This window comes from Hemibagrus wyckioides, linkage group LG06 (genome assembly GCF_019097595.1).
Source record: "Hemibagrus wyckioides isolate EC202008001 linkage group LG06, SWU_Hwy_1.0, whole genome shotgun sequence".
NCBI lineage: Eukaryota > Metazoa > Chordata > Actinopteri > Siluriformes > Bagridae > Hemibagrus > Hemibagrus wyckioides.
The window spans coordinates 26,655,230-26,678,053 of record NC_080715.1 but is presented as its reverse complement, the minus strand read 5'-3'; the positions used below and the strand labels follow the sequence as shown (position 1 = coordinate 26,678,053).

The 22,824-nt window shown below is 38.7% G+C and overlaps 2 protein-coding genes and 2 non-coding genes across 7 annotated transcripts; 3 read left to right on the top strand and 1 right to left on the bottom strand.

The window, feature by feature from the left end:
• The first annotated feature begins 242 nt into the window (after positions 1 to 242).
• On the top strand, positions 243 to 8,290 carry dhrs12 (dehydrogenase/reductase (SDR family) member 12). 3 transcript variants are annotated; one of them, XM_058391366.1, is made up of 8 exons: positions 243 to 406; positions 1,158 to 1,199; positions 4,023 to 4,115; positions 4,233 to 4,314; positions 5,206 to 5,282; positions 6,295 to 6,402; positions 6,565 to 6,694; positions 7,685 to 8,290. In XM_058391366.1, the coding sequence occupies exons 3-8, from the start codon at positions 4,047 to 4,049 to the stop codon at positions 7,813 to 7,815; spliced, it is 597 nt and encodes a 198-aa protein (XP_058247349.1). In that variant the 5' UTR covers positions 243 to 406; positions 1,158 to 1,199; positions 4,023 to 4,046; the 3' UTR covers positions 7,816 to 8,290. The 3 variants fall into 3 exon arrangements, with proteins under 3 accessions (XP_058247349.1, XP_058247347.1, XP_058247348.1); XM_058391364.1 differs by lacking the exon at positions 243 to 406 and having other exon boundaries at positions 849 to 1,199; XM_058391365.1 differs by lacking the exon at positions 243 to 406 and having other exon boundaries at positions 1,025 to 1,199; positions 5,206 to 5,267.
• trnal-caa (transfer RNA leucine (anticodon CAA)) lies at positions 1,885 to 1,998 on the top strand. Its single transcript has 2 exons — positions 1,885 to 1,922; positions 1,953 to 1,998. It is a non-coding gene; the product is annotated as a tRNA-Leu (tRNA).
• Positions 2,837 to 2,950, top strand: trnal-caa (transfer RNA leucine (anticodon CAA)). The gene is made up of 2 exons: positions 2,837 to 2,874; positions 2,905 to 2,950. It is a non-coding gene; the product is annotated as a tRNA-Leu (tRNA).
• A 2,535-nt stretch (positions 8,291 to 10,825) lies between the features above and the next one.
• On the bottom strand, positions 10,826 to 21,348 carry wdfy2 (WD repeat and FYVE domain containing 2). 2 transcript variants are annotated; one of them, XM_058393637.1, is made up of 12 exons: positions 21,068 to 21,348; positions 19,417 to 19,484; positions 17,269 to 17,342; positions 17,039 to 17,093; positions 16,806 to 16,956; positions 14,685 to 14,797; positions 14,469 to 14,595; positions 13,868 to 13,973; positions 13,666 to 13,767; positions 13,073 to 13,203; positions 12,520 to 12,628; positions 10,826 to 11,197 (listed from the first exon to the last, which is right to left on the bottom strand). In XM_058393637.1, the coding sequence occupies exons 1-12, from the start codon at positions 21,205 to 21,207 to the stop codon at positions 11,168 to 11,170; spliced, it is 1,206 nt and encodes a 401-aa protein (XP_058249620.1). In that variant the 5' UTR covers positions 21,208 to 21,348; the 3' UTR covers positions 10,826 to 11,167. The 2 variants fall into 2 exon arrangements, with proteins under 2 accessions (XP_058249620.1, XP_058249621.1); XM_058393638.1 differs by having other exon boundaries at positions 19,417 to 19,479; positions 21,068 to 21,208.
• Positions 21,349 to 22,824: the final 1,476 nt, after the last annotated feature.

Sequence of the window (22,824 nt, the reverse complement as noted above, 5' to 3'; positions counted from 1 at the left end):
AAGCCTTCTTCTAATAGCTTGCATATGCAGTCAAGCATCACTACACATATATGCAATTACCAAATCAAAATCACTGTATTGCCAAAAGTTTTGGGACACCCCTCCAAATCATTGAATTCATGTGTTGTTTTTCAGGGGTTGGGCTCGGCCCCTTAGTTCACGTCAAAGCAACTCTTAAAGCTTCAGCATACGAAGACATTTTGGACAATTTCATGCTCCCAGTTTTGTGAGAACAGTTTGGGGATCACCCCTTCCTGTTTCAACATGACTGCACACCAGTGCACCAAGCAAGGTCCATAAAGACATGGATGAGAGAGTTTGGTGTGGAGGAACTTGACTGGCCTGCACAGAGTCCTGACCTCAACCTGATAGAACACCTTTAGTATTTGGAATTATAGCGGAGACTGTGAGTCAAAAGTTTCAACACTAACAACAGAGACCAGGCTGATTCTATGCTTAATGGAAAGCTGTGCTACCTTAAACAGCTACAAGTGTTTTGAGCAGAAAAGCTTCAATAGACATCAAACCGTGTTACTGCAGAAGGGCGACAGCAGTATAGCCTCTTATTCCTGGATAATGGAGTGAATTGTACACTCCGTTAATAATAATAATAATAAAAAAAAATTGCACAACTAATTATTTAAAACATTTGAATATGCTTTCGGGTGATGTTATTAATACAAAGTGGTAGACTGCGTACACTCCTGGATCATTTTAAAACCTGCGGCATTGCATTCGGTCTAAAACTGAGAGTCGATTCTGAAGCTTTAGAGTCGATTCCAAACTCTCGATGAGATTCGGATAATTTAAAGAAGTAATCTATTTTCGTCTTATTTGTAAGACTTCTTCCATCACCCTACAAACACCTGACAGTTTTGAGAATCAACAGTCCTTTAAGCGCCGTTTCCAGAAGTTGTCCAGCACGTTTTTTTGTGTAATAAAGCAGCTTGAGATTTCTTGACATCTGAGTTGATTTTCAAGTCTGCGTCTCCTAAATATCGGGCGTATCTTTTAAAATGTAGATCTGCACCGGAACACTGCGCAGTATTGACACGTGTTGTGTTGTGTTGTGGTCTGGTCATGCTTATGAAACAGTAGATGAGGCGTGTTATATGAGTGTTCTGACACTAAGTAAACACCAGAATGTCTTATTACAGAAACGCGGTTTGGCTTGTGAAAGGTCTACAAGAATACACCAGGTAATATACCACCATCTTTCAGTATGTATATTAACTGCACCTACATTACATATATAACATTACAAAGTTACGCATATGCAAAAAAACACATTAATATCCTTGTGTTAGCTTTAAGTCTTTTAATATTCACAAATGGTGTTTTTATAATGCTAATATAAAAAAAAACCTAAATCATTGGTCATAAGTGGGATTCGATTCACGCCCCCCTCGTCCATTTAACTAGAGGAAAGGTTTGAGCCTCTCAACATGTTTTTCAGTATTGTCAGAAAGACAGCAGGCTCTCAGCAAATCTCGAGTGTTGTGTGTGCTCCTTCTCCTCTGTTCAAAGGATTTTGCTTTGCTTTGCATTGCATGCTCCAACATTGTGGAAGTATCTGTTTTGTTTTGTTGATTGGAAGCCCTAACACTTTCCCACTGAGTCTGCCACTCAACCCTTAACCTTTATATTGTATGCTGGCTCACATCCATAAGTTAAAGGCATTTATAAGTAAAAGCGAACATGGTGAAAAGTTCAGTTCAGCGAGAGAGAGAGAGAGAGAGAGAGAGAGAGAGAGAGAGAGAGAGAGAGAGAGAGAGAGTGTGTGTGTGTGTGTGTGTGTGTGTGTGTGTGTGTGTGTGTGTGTGTGTGTGTGTGTGTGTGTGTGTGCGCGCGCGTGTGCATGTGTCATTTGGTTCGCTATTGTATGTCAGGATGGCCGAGCGGTCTAAGGCGCCAGACTCAAGGTTCAAACCTTCCACCTGATCTAAGGAGGATTCTGGTCTCCGAATTGAGGCGTGGGTTCAAATCCCACTTCTGACATCACAAGTTTTCTTTCATTTTCATCATTCATCTACTCACGGGATGGTTTTTTTTTTGTTTTGTTTTGTTTTGTGTACTTTTAGTTGTTTAGAAAAATAAGAGTCTGTCTAAAGATGTGAGCACCTTAACTTGTGAAGTGAGGTTTCCTCACAGAAGCAATGTTTTTTTTTTTTACCATGTCAAAAGCTTTCTTTAGGATGAGCAAAATAAGGCGTCAGACTCAGTGTTCAAACCACTTGTTTCAAGGAGGATGCTGGTTTCCAAATAGAGTAAAAACAAAACTTTTCCTTGCACAAGTGGGATTTGAAGCCAGTTCAGAGACCAGAACCAGAAAATTTGAACCTTGATTCTGGTGTTTGTCAAGCTTGTATTTTGACAATTTCCGAATGGCTGAGCGGTCTAAGGTGTCAGGCTGAAGATTTAAACCTTCTACCTGGATAAAGGAGGATTCTGGTCTTTCCAAACACATCTCCGGGTTTGGAATGAGACCTGTCCAGTTTGTGTGAATCTGTGCCAATGAAAGGCTCAGGTTCCTGTTGTTGGCAGACAGGAGTAGAACCTAATGTAGTATTCTGCTGTTTTAGCACATACACATCAAGCTTTGATGTGTTGTTCTGTCCGAGACTCTTTTCTGTTTAGCACGGTTGTAAAGAGTGCTTGCTTGCGTTACTACTGACTTCCTGTCAGTTCAGACAAATCTGGTCAGTCTCCTCTGTTCTCTCTCTTCAGTTCTAGAGACTGTTGTATGTGAAATTGACTGAAGGGGTCAGTTTCTTAAATATGCTTGCACTGTGTCGCCCTCAGTAGATGGACAGAGAAGAAACTTTTACTGTCTTGTGTCAGGATGGCCGAGCGGTCTAAGGCGCCAGACTCAAGGTTTGCACCTTCCCCCTGATCTAAGGCGGATTCTGGTCTCCAAATGGAGGCGTGGGTTCGAATCCCACTTCTGACATAATAAGTTTTCTTCACTTTCATCATTCTCCTCTGAGCTCTCTCATCAACAAGGTGTTTCAACCTGCCGATCCTCTTCTCACAGGATTATTTTTGTTTTGTGCACCTTTCAGTTGTTTAGAAAAAGGAGAGTCTGCTTAAAGATGTCAGAGCCCTTGCATGTGAAGTGTGATTTCTTTACAGGATGAATGTTTTTTCACCACGTCAAAAGTTTTCTCAGGCCACCACACATTGTTGAAATGTCTGTTTTGTTGTTTTATTGATGGAAAAGGCTAACTGTTCTTTTTCACCACTGTGGAGCCGGTCACTCGAACCTTAACACTTGGACTGGATTGGACTGGGGCACTTTTATCAGGTGCCTCACTTGCCCTGGATAAAAGCTTTTGCCAAATAAGAAAAATGGTACAGTTGCTTTTTGGCAAGTTTAAGAGTGTATTTTTTAGTAGGTAGATCAAAAGGAACACCCAACTGTCCATGTGGTCTAAGGCATCAGATTCAAAGTTCAAACCTTCTACCTGTTTCAAGGAGTATACTGGATTCCAAATAGGGTTGTGAATTCTTTTTTTTTTAATCAAAGTTGGTCTTTTTTATCAGAACATAACCTTTTCTGGCACAAGTGGGATTTGAACCCAGGCCTCCATTCAGAGATTCTTATACTATGGGGGAAAATTTGAACCTTGAGTCTGGTGCTTGTCATGCTTGTATTTTGGCAGTTTCTGAACTACTTGTGCAATGTGTGCAGGCCTCAGTAGATGGATAGAGAAGGAAAACATCTTGTTACTTGTTAGGATAGCTGAGCAGTCTAAGGTGCCAGTCTCAAGGTTTAAACCTTCTCCCTGCTATAAGGAGGTTTCTGCTGAATGGAGGTGTGTGGTCAAATCCCATTTCTGACATCACAAGTTTTTTTTCATAATTCTTGTCTGAAACTCAAAAAGAGTTCCGGGCTGCTTTTGGTGGCATGGGTTTAAATCCCACCTTTGAAAGAATTGTCTTTTTTCCTATTCAGTATATCCATATTAAGGAAATTAATTGAATTTAATGTATTTTTAATAATCTTGTACTGATTTTTCCAGAACGTTCATGTGCACATTGTGGACATGTCGAGTCCCAGAGCATTGTGGGAGTTTGCCGGTTCATTCACTCAGAGCCACAGTTTGAATGTGCTTGTAAGTTTGTTCAGGATGCTTCTGTGTGTTGGTTCATCTGTGTGTACTGCTCCAATATAATAAAGATAGTCTATAAATCACAGTGTATAGATGATACTGTTTATTATTCATATACAGATCAATAATGCAGGGTGTATGGTGAATCAGCGAGAGTTGACTGAGGACGGCTTGGAGAAAAACTTTGCCACCAACACACTTGGTAAGAAAAAAAACATTTACAGATTTATTAGCAATAGTTTTGATATTGTGTCTAGAGTAGAGGTGTGCAGTACATGATACAGCACTGAAATCTATGTATCTAATGTACAATAATTAAACTATAAACAAAGTAATGTTAAACAGGATAAAAATAATACAACATTTATTTACATATATTTATTTACTGTGCAGTCTAGACATTCATGCATATAATACTGTTCAAAGCTGATTTTTTATATAGATTTTTGGACTAAAGTGGATGCTTAGACGATTTCGGATGTCATAGAAGTCAGAAATGTAGGAAAGAAAAAGCATGTGTCCAAGAGGACGAGCAAAATGGCGGTAAATAGAGCAATTCCTGCATTAACAAACATAGAATTTGTATATAGAAGATGTAGATGAATATACACTATATTGGCAAAAGTTTAGTTCCAGTGAAAGGAACTCTTAATGCTTCAGTAAGATATTTTGAATAATTTCATGCTCCCAACTTTGTGATATTAAGTCCTGACCTCAACCTGATAGAACACCTTTGGGATGAATTAGAGGCCAGTCAAGTTCCTCCACACCAAACCCGCTCATCCATGTCTTTATGGACCTTGCTTTGTGCACTGGTGTGCAGTCATGTTAGGAAGGGGTCATCCTCAAACTGTTCCCACAAATTTGGAGCATGAAATGATATTGATTGGAATAGATGGCTTTTCAAACTCATAATCTCCCAACAGTATAGTGAGACTGTTCAGTTGCCTGGGCTCAGTCTGATGCATTCTTGTCATTGGTGTAGTTAGCATAGTAGCTAGTTATTAGTAGATTAGAAATAAACAGTAGAAAATGAAAAAGATTTTATATGGACTATTTCCTTTTTTATTTTAAACAAATGGTTCTGCCACAGGAATGTTCATCCTGACCACAGCGCTGATTCCTGAGCTGAAAAAGTCCCAGGACCCAAGAGTGGTGAGTATGTTTCAGGTCAGTTTCATGTCTTACCTTAACAAATACAAACTGAATCTAAATATACGTCTAAATGTAATCATTTTAATTACTTAGAGAAGTTATGGAGTATATAAAATATTAACTGTTTGACAATTATTAATTGTGAGACCATTTAATTTTATTGTTCAATTACAAACTTTATATTTTCTTAATATTTAATATTTTCAGTTATTTTATGTCAGTTTGATGTGAGCCTTGGCACAATCCCTTGTGCTAAGGCACGCATAAAAATCTCTCATACTTACAGTACTTTATGGTAAATATTCATCCATTTACATGCAATTCAGCCATTTAAATAATACTATTTAAGGAAATACACTAGTTATATACACATTAATCTTTTACGTTCTTTTGTGTAAAGTTGACATATTTACATCTTTTTAAGAAATATTCATTATTTGATTACCTTTGTTACTGATGAGTTACATTATGTATATGTCTTAGTTATATATGCAGTAAGGTCTTAAAGAAGTCTTATAATTTCTAAAAATGAAAAGTTACATGTTAACTAGAACCTATTATTAAAAACTGGGTTAAACTATACAATTAATAAAAAAAAATCTAATAAAAGTAAATTTCCACATTCTGTCATTTAATTTCCTCTAGCTAAATGACAGATAAATAGCCAAATAAAAAAGAGATTACTAGGTTAAATGTAACATTAATTAAACATGTGATTAATGTGGTTAAGATGCATGTGCAAGAGAAAATAAGCTGGAGGCTTCTGAGTGACGTAACAAAATTTGTGTGAAAATTAGGAGGGAAAATCTCCAAAATAACTCAGTTATATAAGATAATCATAAAAAATATAATGTACATCTTAGTATTCCCCAAACAGTGTTACAGTAACCAAGTATTATGTTAAATTTACCTTCTCCACAATCGACTTCATCAAATATCGAGCATTTCTTAGTTGAGATGTAAATGCAGTATGAGATGTACTATTGAACTAGTTTCGAGTTGAATTCAGTGTGTAATTGTTCATTAGATCACTGTATCGTCAGGAGGAATGCTGGTTCAGAAACTCAATCTTGACGATCTGCAGTTTGAAAAAGGCACGTTTGGCTTATGGCTTATGCACAGAACAACGCATAAGGTACGCACGCATTTCAAACAATTATACATACTCAATATATTGAAATATTGAAAATCCTGTTAATGTACATACATACATATATCAAATCTAAAATAATAATAGTATATAGTTAAGCTCATGAAGAACATGCAAGCACTCACTCAGATTTTGTGACTGTTGCAGTCATCCATGCCGGATTTTCATGCCAGAATGAAGAACAAATTACGCACAGAGGCACAGGGAGCTGACACGGTGGTATGGTTAGCAGTGTCTCATGCAGCTGTGAAACATCCCAGCAGACTCTTCTTCCAAGGTGAGCAAAAGTTATTTTTATTCAGTGGATCCTTAGCACACAAGAATGTAATATTTGAAATATGTTGCAAATCTGTCCTACAAAGACAAATCATTTTAAGCCATATATTTAATTTAATTCTGACATCACACTCTCCTAATGCACACTGCAGTTTTCAGTGCAGAAAGTGTGCAAGGGGTTATGGGATATTGAGCAGCAATGAAAAAAATGAAAGTGAAATGAAAAAAAAATCATAGCAGTATTTTGAATTTATGCAAATTGACCAGTCATGACTAAGATGGTGTTATCCAGCTGAAGTTAACGGTCTGTCTATATAGTTATTCATATCTTTATCTTGGTTGTATGTCTGTATGTATGGTTGAAATGTTGGTACACTATATGAGTTAAATGTGGATGAAAAGCTTTATATATGCTCCAAATGAGGATGAGGTTCCCTTCTGAGTCTGGTTATTTTTAAGGTTTCTTCCTTATACCATCTCAGGGAGATTTTCCTCACCACCATCACCTCAGGCTTCTCATTAGGGATAAAGGTTAGGGATAAATAGTAACTTAACTTTAAACTTTATAATTTTTTCTATACTTCTGCAAAGCTGCTTTGAGACAATGACCACTGTTAAAAGTGCTATACAAATAAATTGCATTTAATTACTTGTCACTGTTTAGGAGATTGTCTCAATTCAATTCCAATCAAAAGTAAATAATTATGTTTAAGGAGATTTTTCCCCTTGGTGCTAGTGTATTTGTAGCCACCCTGTGAGCTGGTATCCTCCTCGCTCACACTGAGATTACTCAAACTACTAGACCTTTGTAGTCAGCTGTCTTTGGTTGCAGTTTCATGTTATATGTTCTAAGCCAACTCAGGGCCAAATCTTTTTTTTCTTTTTTTTTTTTTACAAAACCCAAGCTGAAAATTGTGCACTGTATATCCCAGCTTTAACACAACATGCTGTGTACCCAGTATTGTTGAGTGTAACATTTCTCTCACTGCAGAGCAAACACCGGTGGCCACACACCTGCCTCTGGCCTTAACCAGGTCTTCTTCCGCTGAGGAGAACGAGCTCATGAAAACACTGGAGCAGCTCGGGGAACGGTTCAAGATGCGTCTTACTTCAGGGCTCTAAAGAAGAACAAACACTCATCTGGATACAAAATCAAGGGTGGTGTCATCAGTAACCAAAAAATTATTCTATTTAGATTTCTCAAACAAGTTTTCCTAATACAAATGGTTGATTAAAAATGATTCAAAGGTTTTATATGCAATGTGCCTTCACAAACATGCTAAATAATGTTACAGCTGTAGTGATTCTCATGCACAAAAAACACACTAAATTCACTTAATTGTACTTTATTTCCCTGTCCTGCACAATAGAAATTAACCTGCACTGGCCACATTAACTCACTCATGCCATCTTAAACATTTCATTGTTTACATTTTGGGTTTTACGTATATTAAGCTTGGTTTCCAAAAATTAATAAAACACATTGAATTATATCAGAATAATATACTGATTAATATCACATGTTTTAAGCACCATTTTTTTCACCTTTGAAATGTAATAAATATTTTGCAAAAATAATAATAAATCAGTAAACATTCTTGTGATATTTTCTTCTTAGCTTTCATTATATAGTTTTTTGTACATGTATAATATTTCAAACCATGATTCATTATTTAGCATGTCATTTAATTCTGAATGAAAATAGAAAATAATAAATATGTTCTTAATATTTTTTTGTCATTGGTGTTGACACACAAATGACTATTTCTATGCTATTTGGGTCACACCAAGAATAAATCTCAGAAGCACTTGACAAGACTTTACAGAAACACGTTTGTAAAATTGGTTGAAATATCACTGGTCACTGGTGGATTTAGCATAATTTATTAGTATAATTAGTTAGAATTTCTTTAACAGGTTTTGGCAAACAGATCTCTAGCTAGCTACTAAACATGATAGATTTTCATACTACTAATATATATCCAGTAAAATAATTATATCCCATAGGCTACAGAACTGGTTATTTAGATAAGCCTTTATGTGTTGTGAAAGATTTTACTGTAAAAAGTGATATTAGTGAGTGAAATTGCAATAATTCAATTTCATTGATCAGTTATTACAGTGCACTGATGAACTATATTTTTCCATACAGCTAATTCCATTTATTGCACAGTTTATTCCATGTTATTTTCATTTTTACTTCATTTTACTTTTACATAGAATTTTTTGAGTATGTGTCAGACGTTTAATTGTCTTGAATATAGTCATATTGGTCTTGCATTTTATGAGATTTTAAAATAATTTTCAATAAACCAAATATAAGATTTCCAGAAAGAAACAAAATGATCTGCCAAAAGAATAAGACGAAGATACACTATATTGCCAAAAGTATTCGCTCACCTGCCTTGACTCACATATGAACTTAAGTGACATCCCATTCCTAATCCATAGGGTTCAATATGACGTCGGTCCACCCTTTGCAGCTATAACAGCTTCAACTCTTCTGGGAAGGCTGTCCACAAGGTTTAGGAATGTGTTTATGGGAATTTTTGACCATTCTTCCAGAAGCGCATTTGTGAGGTCACACACTGATGTTGGACGAGAAGGCCTGGCTCTCAGTCTCCGCTCTAATTCATCCCAAAGGTGTTCTATCGGGTTGAGGTCAGGACTCTGTGCAGGCCAGTCAAGTTCATCCACACCAGACTCTGTCATCCATGTCTTTATGGACCTTGCTTTGTGCACTGGTGCACAGTCATGTTGGAAGAGGAAGGGGCCAGCTCCAAACTGTTCCCACAAAGTTGGGAGCATGGAATTGTCCAAAATGTCTTGGTATGCTGAAGCATTCAGAGTTCCTTTCACTGGAACTAAGGGGCCAAGCCCAGCACCTGAAAAACAACCCCACACCATAATCCCCCCTCCACCAAACTTTACACTTGGCACAATGCAGTCAGAAAAGTACCGTTCTCCTGGCAACCGCCAAACCCAGACTCGTCCATCAGATTGCCAGATGGAGAAGCGCGATTCGTCACTCCAGAGAACGCGTCTCCACTGCTCTAGAGTCCAGTGGCGGCGTGCTTTACACAACTGCATCCGACGCTTTGCATTGCACTTGGTGATGTATGGCTTGGATGCAGCTGCTCGGCCATGGAAACCCATTCCATGAAGCTCTCTGCACACTGTTCTTGAGCTAATCTGAAGGCCACATGAAGTTTGGAGGTCTGTAGTGATTGACTCTGCAGAAAGTTGGCGACCTCTTCGCACTATGCGCCTCAGCATCCGCTGACCCCGCTCCGTCAGTTTACGTGGCCTACCACTTCGTGGCTGAGTTGCTGTCGTTCCCAAACACTTCCACGTTCTTATAATACAGCTGACAGTTGACTGTGGAATATTTAGGAGCGAGGAAATTTCACGACTGGATTTGTTGCACAGGTGGCATCCTATCACAGTTCCACGCTGGAATTCACTGAGCTCCTGAGAGCGACCCATTCTTTCACAAATGTTTGTAAAAACAGTCTGCATGCCTAGGTGCTTGATTTTATACACCTGTGGCCATGGAAGTGATTGGAACACCTGATTCTGATTATTTGGATGGGTGAGCGAATACTTTTGGCAATATAGTGTATGTTTAATAATCTTATATTGCATTTAGTAGGATAAATTAAATGTATTATTTAAAGATATTTTCAGCCGCTGTTAATTTTTTGCAGCCCAGCCATCTATTCCATAACCATTCTGCATAATCTATCTTTTTAAATCTAAAATTCTGTAAATCGTACATATGCATATGCAACAGACATATCTATCTTTATCCAACAGTTTGGGTGAGTCTGTGCCCATCATAGCCTCAGATTCCCATACAGTGGAACCTGTTGTGATCTGCTGTTGTAGCACATCCATCTCAAGGTTTAATGTATTGTGCCATGTTCTGAGTTGCTTTTACACCATGGTTGTAAAGAGTGATTATTTAAGTTACCGTCACCTTCCTGTCTTGTCATCAACAAATAGTTCCCGTGTACTGAACTGACACACAGAAGGTTTTGTTTTTCACACCATCAGCAGTCTCTGAAAATCAACAGTTCTTATATAGAAGTTTGTTTATTTTGTTCCACTGCAAAAGAAATGATATTCAATCTGTAATCAACTTGTTCTTTTATTTGTGATTTTTTTCCAACATGTAAAGACACGCAAATACAAGCATTTTCTTTGAAAACATGAGTCAAAAAAACAGTACAGTCTGAAAGTGCATTATGTAATGTTACATTACACAAATGGTACAAGACTGACAAATGTTGGGTATTTACACAGAACAATGAGGACTGGCCCACGGCAACATGACTACACCTGTTCACACACACACACACACACACACACACACACACACACACACACACCCCCCATCTCCTCCAACCTCTCTGCCAGTGCTGGACATTGTTTCTGCAGTGTACATCCTCTGCAGCGAGTGCTGTAGTGATCTTCAGGATACAACAGGTGTCATGTCCCATAGCTACACAGAGAGAGAGAGAGAACCAAATGCTAATTATACAATTCACTATTCAACTTTATACACCATAGTCACATATTTCCTCAGTGAATACTTAATATTCACAGACACCAATATTGCTAAGGAGAGAATGGTGCAAAGGAAAAAAAAATATTTTACCACAGAAATTCTTACAGGCAAAAGAATAAAGAGAATTTCAGTACAGAAATCATCTCAGGCAAAAGGATCCAGAGAGTTTTACCAGAGAAATCCTCACAGACTGAGGGAAAAAAAAGGAATTTACCACAGAAATCCTCTCAGGCAAAATGATACAGAAAATATTACTGTAGAAATCCTCACAGACTGATGGAAAATGAGAATTTTACCACAGAAATCCTCACAGACAGGGAAAAAGAGTTTTATCACAGAAAGGAAGAAGAAAAAACAGTTTTAGAAAATAGCATATGATAGTGAATGAGAGCATAATTTTTTTATTTCTAGATGTTTGCCAATGGACAGTACAAAAACAGCAAGGTGTGAATGCTAATAATTAGCAGCACCTCCATTTTTTTCACCAAAGAGCCCAAAGAGGTATATCAATGGCACAACTCAATTTTTCGCTATTTTTTTATTTTTTTGTGTATTGTTTTTTATTTGTTTTTTTCTTCAATCTACAGAACTGACTGGAAGAAGCCTATTTGATGTTAAACATTTGTAGGTTTAATAAAGAGACCCCTAGTGTGGCCTTGTGGTAGTTCACTGGTTATGCTAAAGGATTGCTATGTGGAAGGTTGAGTTAAAATCTCAGTGCTGTCACTGTTCTGTAATAAACATAATTTTAAACTAAACGTTTAATTAGACTATGTTTTGCTAGACATTTCTTACCTACAGTATGTCATAATATAAATAGCATCTTATAGAAAGATTATAGATATAGATAGATTTCTATAACACAATTTGTTTCGAATCACCATACAACCTGAAACATGTTCCTTTTTCCACGTTTACTGAATTTGCCTTCATTTACATTGAATAACGAACACAACCACGACAACATCTCTATGCCATGTATCCTCTCCAGGATAACTGGCGTCAAGCTGCTGTAGTAGTTTCGAGCTTAATGAGGAAATTCCAGGTCTTTGTATGTGAACAATACTGCTGCTGTATCTATATCAGAGAAAAGTAGAACTTCACACCTGATACAGACTGCATTTGGACTTTGCTTTGTTTTGTATGTTTTTCATCATCCATACTGCTGTCATGCCAATTACAATACATGTGACTTTATTAGAATTAGATGTATATTATAAATTACTATTTCTCTGTGTGCGTGTGTGTATACAGACCTTGATGACCCTGTCCGTCCCAGAGGTCAGTAACCAGCTCCTCGTTGGCTCGTAGTGAACGTACACAATTGTGTGCTTGCTGTCATGGAATGTCGCTGTGGGCGCTCGCCTTACAAAGAAAAAAAAATCAGATGCCATTCCATTTCACATATACTGTACAAGAACAATATACATTCTTACACTCTATAAAATTAATTAATTAAATTAATTAAGCATTAACACATATATATATATATATATATATATATATATATATATATATATATATATATATATATATATATATATATATATTGCTTTCAAATTCTTGATTCTTATTGGTCAGAAGGCATCGATGATGAGGATGTGGTAGCTTAGTGGTTAAGGTGTTGGACTACTGATTGTGAGTTTGAGTCCCAGGTCCACCAAGCTGCCACTACTGGGCCCCTGAGCAAGGCCCTTAATCCCCAAATGCTCAGTTGTATAAAATGAGATGAAAATGCAAGTCACTCTGGATAAGGGCGTTTGCTAAATGCCAGAAATGTAAATTAAGTTCTAAAGAACTGACACTCACTCTTCATCAGTGATGGATTTGTGGCATTCGTCACACACCCGCACGGCGAACTCGAAGCCCATCAGGGGGATGGTGGAGCGCTGGGATGAGCACTTGCCGCACACAGCCTGGCCACACTTCCTGCAGTGATGCTACGAGAAAGAAGATCACAAAAATAAAACCTCTCAGAAGGGGTCCTAATGCTGATCTTCATCTGCACTTCACTCAGGAGTGGACCTGCAGCATTGTCTGTAATTTATATGTAAGGTTTAAATAAAATGCTCCAGTTATGAGCGACTCTATGGCAAAACCTGTGTCTGCAAAACTACACACATTAACCCCGGATGTTTTCTGGTGGTTCGTGTGAATGACAGATTAACTTTATCAGCGAGACACAGCAATGTGGAAGCTGTAACAAAACGGAGCAAGAAACCAGACAAGGCAGAAAAAAATGTGCTGAGCAAATATAAAGACGCAGCCAGACTCGAGGAATGAGCTTTAACAAATTCACACAACTTTCCAATCCAAAATATCAGCTTTTTGATGTTTTGTCATGGACACATGTGTTACCCTACATCACTTTGTGCGTGTGTGTGTGTGTGAGTGTTTGTAACCTGGCGCAAGCCGATCTTTTTGCTGTCCCACATCTGTTTAAAATTCCAGAAGAATGGCTGCTCGCACTTCTGACAAGAATCGCTGTCTAGCCATTCAGGAGTCTGAAAAACAAACACAAACAGTGCATCTTACACAACTGCCACACAGAAAAGAAAAGGTGAAAGAAAAGGTAATTTGACATTGTGTCATATTTTTGTTCACCTCTTGTCGCGTGACGTCCATGTTCCACACGACAATCCCACCATCAGCTCCGCAAGAAATAAGCTGACGAGTGTGTGGTGCATAGCACAGCCCTTGTACCTTGTCACTGAATGTGTACACACACACACACTATTTTTTTACAAAGCAAAAAATTTTCCACCACATTATATCAAAACAGTTATACAAAGCCAAGCACATATGTATTGAATGAGCTCTAAGTTTTAAGACTAACTCACTAGCTAACTAACTAACTAGCTTTAACCATGAAAAATTCAAGTCTGTGTGCACAAGCAGTCATCAGCCTAGTTGTGTTAACGGATGACTTCAAAACACAATACTTTTCTAGCACCACGAGCAAAAACAGCATACAATAAACCACTAATGTGATGCTGCTTTAACTACCAAAGGCAATAATTCTGCTCCTCACTACCAGATTCTCTTCAGGAGATTTTAGGCAGATTAGCACGCAGAGTCACATTTTTCCAGGTATCAAAAAAGTGGAAATTATTTTGAAGCATGATATAAGCTCTTTCTGGCAGAATATTGAAGGGTGCAATCTGATAACTGTGTGTGTGTGTGTGTGTGTTTTCATAAGTCTTACTTGTGTCCCTGCAGTTCGATAGCTGTGCCTTTACGTCCCCCAATGTCCCACATAATGATGGAATGATCTGAGCTTCCAGAAAATAAGACCCTCTGGACAGGGTCCCAACACAAGGCTGTTACATTGCCTACAACCACACACACACGTTAAAAAGTAGAAGATATATCAAAAGCCATAATGTTTAGTGTGTGTGTGTGTGTGTGTGTGTGTGAATACCTGTGTGACCTTTAAAGGTGGTGACCAGACTGCAGTTGTCTTGTTCCAGTTTCAGTATGGTCACCTGACCTGAGTGATCCCCCACAAACGCATGTCTGGTCTCTACATCAAACCTGACAAACAGCTTGTTAAGGAAAAGTCCAGAAAACAAGTCCACAAAACAAATCAATGCCTGAAGCACCACAAAGCTCTGTTTGTTCTGCAAACTATTCACATGGACACAGATGTGTGTGTGTGTGTGTGTCAATTCTGAGAGTGTAACTTCTGGACTTTATAATAGCAGAGCTCTCTGTGCTTAGGGAATGTTCTGTTCTTTTCAAGCATCAGGTCTTATGCAACACATATATACAACATATATATATATATATATATACACTATATTGCCAAAAGTATTCGCCCACCTGCCTTGACTCGCATATGAACTTAAGTGACATCCCATTCGTAATCCATAGGGTTCAATATGACGTCGGTCCACCCTTTGCAGCTATAACAGCTGTGCCATAAAAGGCTGTCCACAAGGTTTAGGAGTGTGTTTATGGGAATTTTTGACCATTCTTCCAGAAGCGCATTTGTGAGGTCACACACTGATGTTGGACGAGAAGGCCTGGCTCTCAGTCTCCGCTCTAATTCATCCCAAAGGTTTTCTATCGGGTTGAGGTCAGGACTCTGTGCAGGCCAGTCAAGTTCCTCCACACCAGACTCTGTCATTCATGTCTTTATGGACCTTGCTTTGTGCACTGGTGCACAGTCATGTTGGAAGAGGAAGGGGCCAGCTCCAAACTGTTCCCACAAAGTTGGGAGCATGGAATTGTCCAAAATGTCTTGGTATGCTGAAGCATTCAGAGTTCCTTTCACTGGAACTAAGGGGCCAAGCCCAGCTCCTGAAAAACAACCCCACACCATAATCCCCCCTCCACCAAACTTTACACTTGGCACAATGCAGTCAGACAAGTACCGTTCTCCTGGCAACCGCCAAACCCAGACTCGTCCATCAGATTGCCAGATGGAGAAGCGCGATTCGTCACTCCAGAGAACGCGTCTCCACTGCTCTAGAGTCCAGTGGCGGCGTGCTTTACACCACTGCATCCGACACTTTGCATTGCACTTGGTGATGTATGGCTTGGATGCAGCTGCTCGGCCATGGAAACCCATTCCATGAAGCTCTCTGCGCACTGTTCTTGAGCTAATCTGAAGGCCACATGAAGTTTGGAGGTCTGTAGTGATTGACTCTGCAGAAAGTTGGCGACCTCTTCGCACCATGCGCCTCAGCATCCGCTGACCCCGCTCCGTCAGTTTATGTGGCCTACCACTTCGTGGCTGAGTTGCTGTCGTTCCCAAACACTTCCACGTTCTTATAATACAGCTGACAGTTGACTGTGGAATATTTAGGAGCAAGGAAATTTCACGACTGGATTTGTTGCACAGGTGGCATCCTATCACAGTTCCACGCTGGAATTCACTGAGCTCCTGAGAGCGACCTATTCTTTCACAAATGTTTGTAAAAGCAGTCTGCATGCCTAGGTGCTTGATTTTATACACCTGTGGCCATGGAAGTGATTGGAACACCTGATTCTGATTATTTGGATGGGTGAGCGAATACTTTTGGCAATATAGTGTATATATACGCACAGGGTAGTAATCTCTCGTCAGGCAACACACACACAATAGCAAAACGAAACCGATTCATTTTCCCCAAACCAAAGGAACCAAAGTTCTTGTTTTCTACTGACTCACAAGACCAAGGATTGTGAAAGCACAGGTCAAAGTTCACCTAGATAAAGTCAGAACAAAGTAAAACTACTAGGACCCGAATGTTTTTTTTACATCTCTGTGCAAGAGCCATGCCTCAGTAACCCTAAATAAGGATGACAGCAATGGCACATAAGTGGCAGATAATGGCAGGGGGCGGTGTTAAGCCCTACCAGGGACAGTGTAGTGATATTCAGGAGAAACTGGAAGGTGTGTTCATCACTTTACACTTTATTGAGGACTTTTTGCATCTGTTCATGTTTCACACACAGGGCAGTTAAGTACAAGCAATCATACAAAATAACTATAAAAGAAAATTTAGATGGCTCTGTTTGTGTGTGTGTGTGTCTGTGTGTGTTAATATAAGGATACTGAAGTCCAGTTACCCACGCAGCAGTCCTGTAAGTCCCCAGCTGATGGCCGCTCTCTGAGCAGTGCCAGGTGAAGCTCTTATCCTGACCTGTGCTCAGAACCCACTCCATCTCCAACACAAACAACACCACGGTCACTGCACCTTGATGAGCTACACACACACATACACAGACACACAGAGTTCAGCAGTAGATAATTATACACTCTGCTTAATGCATTCTGACCCTACTCACCCTGATAGGAGCGAGCTGGAGTCATCTTATTGTAGTCTTCAGACACAGTGAACTCCTGTACAGATGGGTAATGAGTCACACACACACACACACACACAAACAGATTCTCTTTTTTCACAAAGTAGAGCTCACAGCTTATATAATCATTAAATAAATTGTCATGTATTGTTCACAGGGGCAATTAATCCACACAAAGAGCTAATTATACACACACACACACACACACTTACAGAAACGACTCCATTGTCCATCCCGACTGAAAGCCTTCGTGTCTCAGGGTTAAAGGACATGCACGAACATGGAGCTGCAAACAGATTCAGAGAAACAAGACACAATAATATTACTGTCAGCATTTTAGACACACACACACACGCACAAACAGGCATTCAACAAGCCTTTAATATTTTATCTCGTTCTGCCTGAAAGGCCTGGACTGGCAGAAACATGCACAGTGTTCTTGTTTGAGTAGATGCATGTGTAGATGGATGTGCCTCAGCAACATTCTCCTGAAGCTGATAAATGCCAAAAAAAAAAGGTGGGGCTCTGTAGAGGATTTGGAACAAACTTAACGTGAAACATTCATCCTTGACGTGAGTCAAGGCAATTGGACTTGAGCAGACCCCTGGCATTTGTATCAGCTATTCAGCAAATTTTATCTTAATGAAATCCTCTTTCACAAATAATTACGTAGCTCTTTTGAGTAAACAATGATTTCAAAAATGTTGGTGTAAATGCATTTCACCTAGCAGACAAAAATGGGAAACAATCCAAAATAAGAGCAGCAAGATTTCCCCATTCTCATGCTACTATCCTTTTCAGTGGAGATGTGCGGCAGAGGAGGAAGAAGACAGGATAAAGAAGATATTTAATGACCGGGTTGCCAGATTGGTGCAGTTTTAACAAAATTCTGTCCAAAATCATCTAATCCAAAACATTTCCTTAAACAATGTGTTGTACAGAACCAATTAGATATGCTATATTATAAAAATTGACTGATGGAGTGAAGGCTGTAAATCAAAAATATCTCCAATCCCACATAAAACCTGAGGGAAAGAAAAAAATGTCTCCCCTTTCCAGTGATTTTTTAAACTACTTTCAGGTATTTTTTTTAAGCTGTAACTGGGCTGAATTTTTCTTTCTGCTGAAACCCTAGTTTTATTACCTAGGAACCAAAAAATGACAATTAAACCCTCTTGTACCGAGCTGCTAGACTGTACAACTGCTAAATTCAGAGTTACTCTAATAATTCAAGCATGTAGCATGTGTCTAATGCGATTGTCTGAGGCTATGTCGTTATTCAGGTCAGCTTTCAACACCAGAATCTCAAGCAGTTTTTAAGGAAATTCTCCAAATTCTCCAAAAAAACAAAACAACAACAACTCTGTGTTTGTGTCCCAATTCAGAAGACTTACACTTTAGTTTTCTTATTGTGGTTTATTCAAGTAATAGTTGTAAAACATGATTTGGGAGTGTGTGTCACTTTTTTTGTACTCGATATAGTAACTAGCTAATCATTTGACAGCTAATAGTGATTAGACTCATTTCAGCGACTAGTTCAGTGTTGTTATTAAGCTATTTTGAAGCTAGCTGACAGTTAAACAACGTTATGGAAGCCATGTGAACCAGTAAAAAAACAAGCAAGAAAACTAAAAATGTCTTACTGTACACTGATCAGGCATAACATTATGGCCACCTGCCTAATACTATGCTGGTCCCCCTTTTGCTGCCAAAATAGCCCTAACCCGTCGAGGCATGGACTCCACTAGATTCCTGAAGGTGTGCTGTGGTATTCTGACACCTTTCTATCAGAACCAGCATTAACTTCTTCAGCAATTTGAGCAACAGTAGCTCATCTGTTGGATCGGACCATATGGGCCAGCCTTCACTCCCCACGTGCATCAGTGAGCCTTGGCCACCCATGACCCTGTCTCCGGTTCACGACTGTTCCTTTCTTGGAGCACTTTTGATAGATACTGACCACTGCAGACCGGGAACACTCCAGAAGAGCTGCAGTTTTGGAGACGCTCTGATCCAGTGGTCTAGCTATAACAATTTGGCCCTTGTCAAACTCCCTTAAATCCTTACACTTGCCCATTTTTCCTGCTTCTAACACATCAACTTTGAGGACAAAATGTTCACTTGCTGCCTAATATATCCCACCCACTAACAGGTGCCATGATGAGGAGATCATCAGTGATATTCACTTCACCTGTCAGTGCTCAGAATGTTATGCCTGATCGGTGTGTTTGATATTTCTAGCTAACTCTGAAACAACAATGCTTTATTTCATTCACATGGATGAAATTTATATAATACAACAGCAGTTTTACATGTCCACTAAAACAAAGACAGGACAAAACTTGGTGCTTGAGTCTCACCAGGCATGGTGTGGTAGATGCTGGGCCAGTACTGTCCACTGTCTCTCTTCAGCCAAACACGCACTGTCCTAGCACAGAGAGACAGAAAAAACCTCATTAGTCCACTCTTTTGTGAGAGTGTAGCTATATAAGTACAAGTAGGCATTATTTCTAATAGCTGACCGTCTAAAAATGATTCATTTCCTATAACAGCACATCCTGACGTGATTTTTTTCCTTTTATCCTACAGCAAGGTGGCAATAATTAAAATGCTTATATAATACAGAAGGACACGGCACGTGGTTGTATTTATGTGTGATTTCAGTACAGTGGATTTAAAATTTCTCACGTCTTGGATATGGAAGAGCCAGTTTAGCAAGAATGAAAAATACAAGCACACACACCCCAAAACATTTTGAATTAAACATTAAACAATTTAAATTGTTACAACATAAACAATTTAAACAACATAAATTAACATTAAACAATTATTCTAAAAACACATTACAACAAATAAATGATATTAATTTATAAAATAATAGATTCATTTAATTATTGTAAGATGTACACTTTTTCTGCATAATAAATTAGATTTTCTCAACAGCGAAAAAAAAATTGCTGGTAAATTCTTAAATCTGATTGGTCAGAAGGTTTCTATAGTACGGTAGTAACATCAGCATGTTTCATTTCTTCTAAAATCCCACAACACACTATGACTCTGTGTCTAGATTACTCCAAAATGAACTGGCAATCTGAAAATGTCATAGATCCTGTTTATGGAGTAGACGGTGTGGTCTCTTTGGGACATGCTCTCATCAGTTGACTGATGATGAGAAGACAATTCTAATGATGATGATGATGATGATGATGAAGTGACGCGTCACATGCTGATGAACAACCCGATTTATTTAGGGAAGAAAAACTGTTAGGGGAAATAAGTTGCAAAAGAGTCTGTGGTTTTGAGCAAGGAATCACTAAACTCCCACAGGCAGTCATTCCAGCTGTGATGGTTTATATGAACGCACTCGTAAGAACATGTAAATGTTTCTATAGCAACAACTCATTATCATTTTATTAATTAACAAATCCATATGTATAATCGATGCTATTTTGAAGTTAGAAGACGTTTATTTAACATTTATGGAAGGAGTCTCCAGTGTCAGCACTTACACTCATATTCCACAACATTAAAGGTGCAGCAGGTAACATTGTGTCTATAAAATGACTGACAGGAGCCGGATCCAATCATAGACAAGCATTCTGGACCGGAACTGCGTTTTCCAAACAGGTTTTCTCTCTGACTTAATAGACTTTAGATAAGGCCAAGATTTAATCCAATGTTATTCGTTGTTCTTGTTGTTGTTATCTTCAAGGTAATTTGTACAAATAAGAAATACAAAAAAATGGACTACTACACCTTTAAATGTTATAAATAAAAACTGCATTTACCGCCAAAATGAATAAAGTATAATACGAATAACACTTTTGTAATAAACGTTAAGTATTGTAGCCCCGAAGATTTAGGAATCGCATTATTGATAATTAAACTATCTACCAAGGGCTTTAGATCACGTGACTGAAATATGACGCAAATCCCGAGTCCAGGTGCACAAACCGCGGGGTCAGGTATACCTGCAGTGACGTTTCCTGGTGCTAACATTTTAAAGCCCACCTGTCCTGAGAGACGCTGATCACTCCGTCCTCTTTAGGGATGATCACGGCCGTGTTCACTACATCCTGAAAAGAGTCGATCTTGCTGATCAGGACGGGCTTCCTGGCCTGCGGGGGACGAGGCTGGGCTTCAGCCGCCATCAGCCAAAACCATTTAATTAGCTCTTCTACTATTTAGGAATCATAACACAACACACCGAGTGCACCAGAGCTGCGGGCAGCGTTATGGAGGATCTGCCAGTGTGCTGCTGCGGGTCAGCTGAGCACCGTGACCGCCCAGGGGGACGTGTCCCAAACCGCACACTTACTTACTAGTCCACTCAGGGCTTCACACTCTAACGCTTAAGAGTACAGACTGGGACTGAGCTTTCTCAAGTACACATCCACCATCATGCCGCCTTCTGTCTCGGATGCGAAGTGTTAAGCTCTATATAATAGCGTCTTGTGTATATGGTGTTGTTTAGGATACTGATGAAAACAAAAACAAAGAACAACAAAAAAACCGCATGAGGAAAATGGCGGCGTCCTTCCACACTATGTAGTGTACACTGCTCCCCGCGACCTGGTATCTAGTCCGGTACAAAACATTTCATGCGTCTGCACGTTTTTACTCAGGATATGCAAATAAAATTAGCCATCAAAGCATATATTCAGTTCAAATCAATTTGTATAACGCTTTTAACAGTGGACATTGTCGCAAAGCAGCTTTACAGAAGTATAGAAACATAGAAAGAAAAAAAAAACATATATATGGCCCCTTAGTTCCAGTAAAAGGAATTTCTTCAGCATACATTTTGACATTTTCATGCTTCAACTTCATGCTCCCAATTTTGTGGAAACAGTTTGGGGATGACCCCTTCCTGTTTCAACATGACTACACACCAGTGCACAAAGCAAGGTCCATAAAGACACGGATGAGTGGAGCTTCTTGTCCAACATCAGTGCCTGAACTCAGGAATTCGCTTCTAGAGGAATGGTAAAAAAATTCCCATAAATACACTCCTAAACCTTGTGGAGAAGAAGAGTTGAAGCTGTTAGAGCTGCAAAGGGCAGGGACAACTCCATGTTACATAAGTAAGGCAATAGTCCCAAAATTTTGGCAATATAGTATATATACAGTATATACAGCTCTGGGAAAAAAAATAAGAACCACTGCAAATTAATCTGTTTCTTTCTTCTTCTTTTTCTTCCAGGTTCATGTATTGGTGAGATGAACAGTTTTGTTCTATTTTTTGTGAACTGCTGACAATATTTATCCTAAATTCAAAATATAACTATTGTTATTTAGAATGTATATTTAAAGGAAATGACAACACATCAAAATAACCCAAGATCATGCAGTATTTGCAGAGCTTTAATAACTCAAATAAAACAAAATGCAAATAATTTGTAAACAAATTGTGTTAATGCTTTGGGTAAATAACATTAAGAAATCAGTATTCTTAATGTGGAATAATCCCGATTTGCGTGTGTTTTGGCTCCATGATCTCCACCAGTTTTTCACATTGCTGTTGGGGAACTTTATACCACTCTTTCTGCAAAAAAGCAAACAGCTCAGCTTTGCTTGATGGTTTGTGACCATCCATCTTCCTCTTGATGACATTCCAGAGGTTTTCAATACGGTTCAAATCTGGAGATTGAGCAGTGGTCTGTTATTTTTTTCCAGAGCTGTATATATATAAGACATAACTAATAATAATACTATAATACTACTGAAAAATGTACTATAACTAATAATAATAAGAAGAAGAATTTTTT

Coding starts and splice junctions, on each gene's coding strand:
- dhrs12 (XM_058391364.1), top strand. CDS start 1,113: ATGAGTGTTCTGACACTAAGTAAACACCAGAATGTCTTATTACAGAAA. Junction 4,116..4,232: donor GCCACAGTTTGAATGTGCTT/GTAAGTTTGTTC, acceptor ATTCATATACAG/ATCAATAATGCAGGGTGTAT. Junction 5,283..6,294: donor GAGTGGTGAGTATGTTTCAG/GTCAGTTTCATG, acceptor ATTGTTCATTAG/ATCACTGTATCGTCAGGAGG.
- wdfy2 (XM_058393637.1), bottom strand. CDS start 21,207: ATGGCGGCTGAAGCCCAGCCTCGTCCCCCGCAGGCCAGGAAGCCCGTC. Junction 17,094..17,268: donor TGGACAATGGAGTCGTTTCT/GTAAGTGTGTGT, acceptor CCATCTGTACAG/GAGTTCACTGTGTCTGAAGA. Junction 13,768..13,867: donor TGGACGTCACGCGACAAGAG/GTGAACAAAAAT, acceptor TTTGTTTTTCAG/ACTCCTGAATGGCTAGACAG.